The sequence below is a fragment of the Pan paniscus genome, chromosome 19 (genome assembly GCF_029289425.2).
Source record: "Pan paniscus chromosome 19, NHGRI_mPanPan1-v2.0_pri, whole genome shotgun sequence".
Lineage (NCBI taxonomy): Eukaryota > Metazoa > Chordata > Mammalia > Primates > Hominidae > Pan > Pan paniscus.
This window is the reverse complement of record NC_073268.2, coordinates 94,615,216-94,625,273: the sequence shown is the minus strand read 5'-3', so window position 1 is coordinate 94,625,273 and position 10,058 is coordinate 94,615,216. Positions and strand designations below refer to the sequence as shown.

Here is a 10,058-nt window from a genome sequence, read left to right as displayed (position 1 = left end):
CGTTCAAAATGGAGTGGCTCTGGTTCAAATGCCTCTGACAGCCCCGTTAAAAAATAAATTCCTATTCTCCCTCCCTAGCCCTTGGCAACCTCCATTCTACTTAATGAATTTGGCTACTCTAGGGACCTCATTGAAGTTCATTTTACTTTGATTTGCATTTTCCTAATGGCTAATGATATCAAGCTGCTTTCCATGTGCATACTGGTCATTTGTGTATCTTTCTTGAAGAAATATCTATATCCTTTACTCCTCTTAAAATTAGGTTTTTTTATTGTATTACGACAAGTCCCTTGTCAGATACATGATTTGCAAATATTTTCTCCCATTCTATGGGTCATCTTTTCCCTTTTTTAGAGTGCCTTTTGAAGCATAAAAGTTCTTGGTTTTGATGAAGTTAAACTTATCTTTTTTCCTTTGGTCACTTATGCTTTTGGCATCATATGTAAGACATCATTGCCTCATCTGAGGTCAGATCAACTCCTGTGTGTTCTTCTAAGAGTTTTATAGTTTTAGCTCTTATATTTGGCTCTTGCATTCTGTTAATCTATGCTGAGTTAATCCGTGTAGATGGCGTGAGGTAAGGGCCCAGCTTCGTTTTTCCGCATGTGGGTATTCAGTTATTCCAATACCATTTGTTGAAAAGGTGATTCTTTTCCCATTGAATTGTCTTGGCACCTTTGCTAACTCAGTCGTCCATAAATGTATGCATTTATTTCTGGAACCTCAATTCTATTCTAGTGATCTCTGTCTATTGTTATGCTGGTAGCACTGTCTTGATAACTGTAGCTTTGTAGTGAGTTTTGAAATCAGGAAGTGTGTGTCCTCAGACTTTGTTCTTTTTCAAAGTTGTTGGGATGGTTTTTGTTCCCTCATACTTCCCTATAAAATCTAGGGTCATTTCTACAAAAAAGGCAGCTGAGAGTTTGATAAGGATTGTGTTGAATCTGCAGATCAACTTGAGAACTGTCGTCATCTTAACAATCTTCTTTTTTTTTTTTTTTTTTTTTGAGACGGAGTCTCGCTCTGTCTCCCAGGCTGGAGGGCAATGGCGGGATCTCGGCTCACTGCAAGCTCTGCCTCCCAGGTTCACGCCATTCTCCTGCCTCAGTCTCCCGAGTAGCTGGGACTACAGGCACCCACCACCACGCCCGGCTAATTTTTTTGTATCTTTAGTAGAGACGGGGTTTCACCGTGTTAGCCAGGATGGTCTCGATCTCCTGACCTCGTGATCCACCCGCCTCGGCCTCCCAAAGTGCTGGGATTACAGGCGTGAGCCACCACGCCTGGCCCTTCTTAACAATCTAACCCATGAACACAGCATGTCCTTCCATTGATTTAGGTCGTCTTTATTTCCGTGATGTTTTGCAGTTTTCAGTGTACAAGTCTTAACACTTCTTTTTAAAGTTTATTCCTAAGTATTTTGTTGTTTTTGACGCTATTGTAAACGAAATTATTCTGATGCTGTTGTAAATGGGAGTTGTTTTCTAAATTTCATGATCAGATTGTTCATTATGGGGCCAATTGTTTTCTAAATTTCATCATCAGATTGTTCATAATATAATTACAGAGAAATATAATTAATTTTCAAATATCTTGTATAGTGCAAACTTGCTGAATTCCTTTATTAACTCCACAATTTTATGGATTTCTTGGGATTTTCTACATACAAGATCACCTTATTGTAAACAGAGATAATGTCTTCCTTTCCATTTTGGGAGGATTGCTTGAGGCCAGGAGTTTGAGACCAGCCTGGGCAACAGAGTGAGACCTCATCTCTACAAAGAGTACAAAAATTAGCCAGGTGTGGTGATGTGCGTCTGTTGTCCCAACTTCTCAGGAGGCTGAGGTGGGGGTATCACGTAAGCCCAGGAGTTTGAGGCTGCAGTGAGCTATGATTGTACCACTGCACTCCAGCCTGGGTAACAGAGCGCGACCCTGTCCCCCCTCCAACCTCCCCCCAAAATGATAATCTAAGAGCCTTTCCACTGTGGGGTGACGGTTGGTTCCTCATTTGCTGCGCTATCATTGGTTACTTGGGTTTCAAGGGGAAGGTTCCAGAAGCCCCAGGTACCGTGAGGAGACTTCCAGAAGTTCTGTGGCAGTTGGAGCCCCTCGAGGGAAGGGAGCCATTTTCTTTCCTGGTTTCGGAAAGAGTTGCTCATCAGTTTGCGGGAGAAGCTGTTTGCCTTCAGCTGGTGAGCGGCCTTCAACCATGCTGGGGGAGTCGGAGGCCAAGGTGGAGGGAGCAGGGAGGCCTTCAGAGGATGGAGGTGGGACCTAGGCCCTGGCAGACAGCAGACCCTCCACTTACCCCAGAAGTGGCTCTGCTCGCCACCGGGAGCTGTTCATGGCTCTGGGTCCCCGAGGCTGGCTGCCACGTACCAGCCTGACCTCTTCCAGGGCTCCAGACACTTCCCTGCTCCTGGGAAGGCCTTGCCTCAGCCCCCTGGCTTCTCCTGGAAGCCCCTAGCCCCAGCTTCCTCCTGTGGAGTCCTGGAAGGCCTGGGGCATGGGCCACCTCCCAGAGAAGCTGTCTCTGCCCCTCCGGAAGCATGGCCTGGGACAACCCTATTGTTAACTGGGACCTCCTGGCCTGGCTTTCAGCCCAGGAAACGGCTGGGTGGGAGCCTGAGATGAGACCTCCCGATTGTGCAAGAAACTTGCGGGGTGTAGGGGCCCCTCAGCCCACACGTGTTATGGCTTGGGAGGCAGCCCACCCCATGCCATTCTTGGAAGAAAAGATGATTTTGTGAAAGCCCAAATCCACAAAAATCAGTAAACCAGAGGATGTTTCCCTCCAGTCCAGTCACCTGACCAGCTTGGCAAGACTTCCAATCAGGAACCTTCCAGGACTCGGGCTCCCCTGAGTTCCTGATCCCCCTAGGAAATGAGGACGTGACGCCTCCCCGGGTCTCGGAGATCCTGGGTGGAGATTAATTCAGCAGCATGCTGAAAGCCCTGTGGGAACCTGGTGAACGAGTCATCTCCATAAATGCCACGTGGTGCTCCTCCTACTTGCCTGGTGGTGTCCCCTTTTTCTTTCACAGATGTGCCTGAATCCGGTGGCTTTGCTCGTGGACCGCCATGTTTCTGCCATTTGCTGGCCAAATATTCCCAAGTCCTCTCTCAGAGATGTTTGGAGCCTTGAATAAATCTCAGACCATGTGAATAGCATCCAAATGCTATCCACTACTGCTTCCCATCATATAGTTGTTTTGCCGATATATAGTGGCCAGGGTGAAATACAACCTGTTCTGTGGTATTACATGTCTTTTGGGGAACTGTAGGCTGTTACAAACTTAAAAGCAATAGCTTGGGTCAAACCAAAAGGCAGATTTTGTGAGTGCTTCCAACGTCATCTGTCCACGCTGATGCTTTTCAGCAGCTGCCAGGTCTGGAGCAGGCCAGCCACAGCCCACGGACACCCAGAGCAGCTGAGTACCCCAGGGTTCCCCTTGAAATTCAGGAGCTGCATACCTCCCAGATTGTGATGAAAACACAGCATCAGGCGACCCTTTGCATTCAACCCTGCCATTGCAGAACTCACCTCCAAGGCCCCCACCTCAGGCCTCTTGCCAGAGTCTGTCTTTATTTGAAACTTTGATATTTTGTTCATCATAAATTTGTTGCACTCATTTTGATGTTTAAAAATATTGACATGCCTTTTCTCTTGATGACTGTTTGGGTGTGTCTTTAAATTCTGTAAGTACCTCACTTGCCTAAACTTTGGGACTTCAGGGTGTTCTTTAAGGGGATCCCTTCCCCCCAACTCTCCAGTTAACCCTACCCCCGAGCATCTGAGCAGCTTGCGAGGGGTCTGTCAGGAATTTGCAGCTTGATTCTTTTAGGGGCGCACGCTGGGGGCTGGAGGGAGAAAGGGAGGGTGCAGAGCAGGGTGAAAGTTAAGGTGCACCACGGCTGGGGCTAAGACTGAGCGCTGAGCCTCACTGCCTGCATGTGGGGTCTGCTTCCTTCTTGCGTTTCGCACATACTCTGGGGCTGCGACATCTTTTATTGCTTTCCCAGGACCTTTCAACCTGACCCTCCAGCCTCTTGTTCTGCCTTTTCCTACCCCATCCCCTTCACACTGTCTGGTTGCGGCCATTTCCTTTTCTCTCTTTCTCCAGCATTCATCTCTCTCTTTCCCATCCTCTGAACTTTATGGTCACAGGAGTGTAAGCACACACCACTTTTGGGCAGCCTCACTCCCGGGGCACCCCCCATGGCGGGGCCGGGGCAGGTGCCAGCGCCGGCTAAAGCACCCCCACCCCAACTCATCCACAGCTAAAAACTGCACACTCCCAACCAACTGTTTTGTTCCTGCTCCGGTGGAAACAGAGATTTCCTGCGGTGCCAGGGATGGGTGGGAAATTGGGGAGCCCGGGAGACAGTTCGTACCTGTTTCTTGCACTCTTAACAGATACCACAGTGTAAGGAAAGGCCAAGATGACAATGGCCCCGGACATCAGACTAGAGTATCTGGAGGAAGTTGCCTCCATCGTCCTGAAGTTCAAGCCGGACAAGTGGAGCAAGCTGATAGGCGCCGAGGAGAACGTGGCCCTGTTCACAGAGTTCTTTGAAAAGCCCGACGTCCAGGTGCTGGTGCTGACGCTCAATGCAGCCGGCATGATCATACCCTGCCTGGGCTTCCCCCAGTCCCTCAAGTCCAAGGGGGTTTACTTCATCAAGACAAAGCCCGAGAACATCAACAAGGACAACTACAGGGCCCGGCTCCTTTACGGCGACATCAGCCCCACGCCCGTGGACCAGCTGATCGCGGTGGTGGAGGAGGTGAGTGCGTCCAGGCTGCCATCCGGGCTGTCGAGCACGGCCGACTTCTTGGGAGCGGCCTTGAGTCCTGCTGCTCAGCCTGGAGTCCCTGGGCCAGCAGCAGCTGCAGAGCCGGGGAGGGATTGGAAATGCAGGCGCTCAGGCCCCGTCCACCCTGAACTGCTGAGACAGACCTGCTTGCTTTTGGTTTTTAAATTTTTTTTTTTTTTTTGAGACAGGGTCTCACTCTGCTTCCCAGGCTGGAGTGCAGTGGTGGGAGCACAGCTCACTGCAGCCTCAACCTCCTAAGCTCAACCAATCCTCCAGCCTCAGCCTCCCGAGTAGCTGGGACCACAGGCATGCACCACCACACCTGGCTAATTTTCGTATTTTTTGGTAAGAGATGAGGTCTCACCAAAAAATAGCCTGTTGCCCAGGCTGGTCTCAAGACTCCTGGGCTCAAGCGATCCTCCTGCCTCAACCTCCCAAACTGTTGGGATTATAGGCGTGAGCCACCATGCCCGGCCACAGACCTGCTGTCTAACAAGACCTCCAGGTGGTGCTCATGCCCTTGAAGTCTGAGAAGCACCGCGCATCCCCTTGTTCTCTCTGGACAGCATTGAGACTGCCATGCTGTGCCGGGTACGGTTGCTGCCCATGGCCTGGGAAGGTGGGGACTGAGTACTGGCAGATAGGTTTCTCCAATTTTGAGACTTTGAGTTAAGAAAGGGGAAAAAATGGAGTGTCATTTTATGTGTCCCTCCGCTGTCCCCCTTGGCAGGTGCTGTGTCGGTGGGGGGGGGGGGACACACTTTGGGGATTCAGACCTCCAGAATGGGGGTGCCTTATCCTTCCTGGTCATCACTCTTCTCATCTGCAGCACATGGGCCTGTGTGCTTCGCTTGTACACCAGACATTTTCTCACAGTCCTGGAGGCTGGAGGTTGAAGTTGAAGGTGTCGGCAGGGTTGGTTTTCCCCAAGGCCTCTCTCCTTGACTTGCAGATGGACGTCTTCTCCCTGGGTCCTCATGTGGTTGGCCTTCTGTGCATGTCTAATCTCCCCTCCTCGTAAGGACACCCGTCAGACTAGGGCCCACCCTAGTAATCTGATTTTAATTACTCACCTTTTTTTTTTTTTTTTTTGGACAGTATTTTTGCTCTGTTGTCCAGTCTGGAGGGCAATGGTGTGATCTCAGCTCACTGCAACCTCCACCTCCCAGGTTCAAATGATTCTCTTGCCTCAGCCTCCCAAATAGCTGGGATTATAGGCACATGCCACCATGTCTGGCTAATTTTTATATTTTCAGTAGAGACAAGGTTTCACCATGTTGGCCAGGCTGGTCTCAAACTCTTGACCTCAGGTGATGTACCTGCCTCGGCCTCCCTAAGTGCTAGGATTTACAGGTATGAGCTACCGCCCCCAGCCCTTACTCACCTCTTTAAAGACCCTATCTCCAAATAGTTACATTCTGAGGTGCTGGGAGTTAGGGCTTCAGCAGATGGATTTGGGGGACACAGTTTGACCCATCACAGTCCTCCTAGGCTTTTAGCAAGGAGTGTGTGCTATGGGTGCAAGAGCTTGGGGATGGCTTTGGCACCACCAGGACAGGGCAGCTGGTATAAACTCCATGACCGGCCCCACCTCCTCCTGGAAGAAGGACCCAGTTTTCCCAGGGCTCCAGACACTGGGTCTTTGGAACCCCCGGGGACCTGGCTGTGTGCGGTTGCCGAGCTGGTGAAGGCACAGGGGGCGGAACCACAGAAGTGTTTCCTTTTAGGTCCTCTCTTCTCTGTTAAACCAAAGTGAGAACATGGCTGGATGGCCGCAGGTGGTCTCGGAAGACATCGTGAAGCAGGTCCACAGGCTGAAGAATGAAATGTTTGTGATGAGCGGCAAGATCAAAGGCAAAACCTTGCTGCCCATCCCGGAGCACCTGGGCAGCCTGGATGGCACGCTGGAGTCCATGGAGAGGTGTGTGGGCCCAGCTGCTTCTGGCTGCCGCTGGGTGGGGAAGTGGCACATGCTTGACCCCCACCCCGACCCGTTGTTTCCCTGCAGAGTGGCTTCACATGTTAAAGCCAGGGAAATGCAGGGCAAGGTGGTGCATTAGGTGGTGCTGAGACTGAGGAAGATGAAACCAGGGCAGGGAGGGAGCAGGCTCTGCAGCTCCTGGGGCTCTGGCACCTGCACCCCACACCCCGCCGGGTCACGCATGTGTGCCAGTCCAGTCACCACCCAGCAAGCAGAAGGTGTCCCACCTGTCAGCATGGCCAGGAAACAGGAGGCGCAGCTTTAAGATGCGGGACAGGGTCAGTGAGTGGGAGTGGGAGGGACTCTCAGCAGGTACATGCAAGTCTGTGTAGAGGCTGCGGTGCCCCAGAGGCCCTGGGAAGCCCAAGGGACTCCAAGGTGTCCCCTCGCACCTGCCTTGCCACAATTTGCAACCGCCCTGATATGTGAGACCCTCGTGACAATTAGTTCCATATTTTGCCTCACGTGGGCAAGTCCTCCACTGATCATTCACAAAGCCCCAAGCACCATGTCTGGTGGTGACACCAGGGGAGCCATCTTGAATAGGGTTTAAATAGGGTTTACTTAATTCTCTCCCTCTTCCTTGGAGGTGAGCGCCTCCAGGCCCTGGCATCTCTGACCACACCCATTATTTCCCTGGGCTCTCTTCCTAGCTGGGAGTCTTGGGAACTTCTTTAGCCTCCCTGAGGTGGCTGGAGGCACCAGGGACATGAGACCAGACAGTGCTGCTGCTGGTGGTTTGGGATTGGTGGGCAGAAGGATTCATGGGAGAGCTTGGTGGGACCCACGTGTGTGTCGCCATGAGAGCAATGCCCCAACCTTCCACTGGGCAGGATCCCCTCTTCACTGGACAACTTGCTCCTGCACGCCATCGAAACCACCATCATCGACTGGTCCCACCAGATCCGGGATGTGCTGAGCAAAGACTCAGCCCAGGCGCTGCTGGATGGGCTGCACCCCCTGCCCCAAGTGGAGTTCGAGTTCTGGGACGCTCGGCTGCTGAACCTCAAGTGCATCCATGAGCAGGTACGGCCTCCTCTCTCCTGTGGGGCTGCAGCCTCGCCCCAGCTGGGCGACCCGGCCGAGCTCTCCGCCTCCCAGTGCCAACCTCCCAGGAGTCCTGAGGGCTCTGATGACCTGCATAAATTCTGCAGCTCCAGCCAGCCACAAGGTCAGGTTGGCCTCGCCTTAGGGTCTTCCAGGTCAGTGAAAGGTGGATCTTCATTCCCCTTCTCAGCTAAACAGACCCAAAGTGAACAAGATTGTTGAGATCCTAGAGAAAGCCAAAAGCTGCTACTGGCCAGCCCTGCAAAACGTTTACACCAACGTCACTGAAGGTGAGCCTGTGACCCTGCCATGAGTTCTGCACGAAGCTGTTTGTGCCTCCTGGGAGGGCTGGGTCAGACTTGTCACCAACCCTAGGACGTTGGCCTCCCTCTGCAAGCAGCTTTCTCAGCCCCCTCCACTTGAGAAAGGCCCCATTTCCTGAAGGAGCAGGTCTCAGCACATGGAGCCGCACCCGCATCGTTTCTGAGCAATTTCTGCTCTCTTACCGGTGGGCACTTGTTCTTGTTCCGTGCAGGGCTGAAGGAAGCCAATGACATCGTGCTCTATTTGAAGCCCCTACGGATCCTGCTGGAGGAGATGGAACAAGCCGACTTCACGATGGTGCGCAGGCAAGGGAGAGCCGGCTTTGGTGGGGAGGGTCTTGTTTCTTTTCTTTTCTTTTTTCTTTTCTTTTTTTTTTTTTTTTGAGAGGGAGTCTCGCTCTGTCACCAGGCTAGAGGGCTGTGGCGCGATCTCGGCTCACTGCAACCTCCAACTCCCTGGTTCAAGGGATTCTCCTGCCTCTGCCTTCCGAGTAGCTGGGATTACAGGCATGTGCCACCATGCCCGGCTAATTTTTGTATTTTTAGTGGAGATGGGGTTTCATTATGTTGGCCAGGATGGTCTCCATCTCCTGACCTCATGATCCGCCCACCTCGGCCTCCCAAAGTGCTGGGATTACAGGCGTGAGCCACCATGCCCGGCCTGGGTCTTGTTTCTTCAAGGCATGTGGGGCCGTGGGTTTCTTGGCTGCCATCAGATGTGTGGGCCTAGGGAGTTGCCTCTCCCCTCCTCTTTGGGAACCCTCTGCTGGATACCCAGTGAGAGCCATGGGAAGGGAAGGGCTGGGACGCCGGGATAAGGTGCAGCGACCAGTCCCCTCCAGTGTGCCTGGGCCTGTCTCCCCCCAGCTCCCCACCTTCATTGCCAAGGTGCTGGACACCATCTGCTTCATCTGGGCCACCTCTGAGTACTATAACACACCTGCCAGGATCATCGTCATCCTGCAGGAGTTCTGCAACCAAATCATCCAGATGGTAACCCTCCCCTGGCCCCTGGGTCCCCTTCCTCCCCTCCTGGCTGGGTCCCCTCCCCGGTTCACTGTTTTCCTGCTGCCCGTGTTCCCCAGCAGTTTGAAAGCAGGCCAAGATGTCAGCACAAGCCTTTTCAGGCCCCGAGCTGAGATGGAGCCCTCTTCAAGGCTACCTAGAGTTCTTCTAGGGGAGGGTACTGAGGGAAAAGAAAGGGAAGACGGGGGCGGAGCAGGAGGTCTGCCCTGAGAGTCCCCGTACCCCGAGACCCATCTAGTGCTTTGTGGGTTTCTCTAATCGCACATCAAACCACCTTCCGTCTCCCTTAGCAGAGACTTCTTTTCCTTCTTCCCATTCATAAGCACCTGCTAGCCAGCCATGGCGTTAGAGCTGAAGGGCTGTATCCCTGGGCCACCTCTATATATTAAAACCATGCTGTGGCCCCGTCTGCAGGACCAGAAGGGCACCGGGGTCCCCTGTCCCTGGAGGGCCTCTCATCATCTGCGACCCCCACCCATTTATGCTGCAGCCTTGGCAAAGGATGAGGGGCCGAGGAGGGGAAGCAGCTCGGTCCCCTAAAAACGGCCCAGCAGTGGGCAGATAGGAGGGGTTATTTCGGATATCCATATGTCAGAACAGATCACAGGTCCTGCAGGCGGCGTGCCTGGACGTCACCCCAAATGGCCTGTCGGAGCTTTAGATGTCTGTCTTCTCTTTTGCCCAGACGCGAACCTTCCTGAGTCCGGAAGAGGTGCTGAAGGGCCTGCAAGGTGAAATCGAGGAAGTCCTGAGCCGCATCTCCCTGGCTGTGAACGTGCTGAAGGAGCTCTACCAGACGTACGACTTCTGCTGCGTGAACATGAAGCTTTTCTTTAAGGTACCCCTTCCTTGCAGGGTGA

The 10,058-nt window shown here is 52.6% G+C and overlaps 1 protein-coding gene across 2 annotated transcripts in view; it reads left to right on the top strand.

Annotated features, from left to right (window-relative positions):
- Window positions 1–2,094: 2,094 nt before the first annotated feature.
- The window catches only part of DNAH17 (dynein axonemal heavy chain 17), a 150,057-nt gene continuing 142,093 nt past the window's right edge, over window positions 2,095–10,058 (top strand). Inside the window, exons 1-8 of one of the 2 annotated variants that reach the window (XM_057300355.2) lie at window positions 2,095–2,195; window positions 4,421–4,791; window positions 6,549–6,742; window positions 7,636–7,828; window positions 8,040–8,139; window positions 8,385–8,470; window positions 9,040–9,165; window positions 9,884–10,036. In XM_057300355.2, coding sequence (XP_057156338.2) covers window positions 4,447–4,791; window positions 6,549–6,742; window positions 7,636–7,828; window positions 8,040–8,139; window positions 8,385–8,470; window positions 9,040–9,165; window positions 9,884–10,036 — 1,197 coding nt within the window. In that variant the 5' untranslated portion in view covers window positions 2,095–2,195; window positions 4,421–4,446. Of the gene's footprint in view, window positions 2,196–3,146; window positions 3,703–4,420; window positions 4,792–6,548; window positions 6,743–7,635; window positions 7,829–8,039; window positions 8,140–8,384; window positions 8,471–9,039; window positions 9,166–9,883; window positions 10,037–10,058 lie in introns of those variants that run through there. The other variant, XM_008971540.4, reaches the window with a different exon arrangement.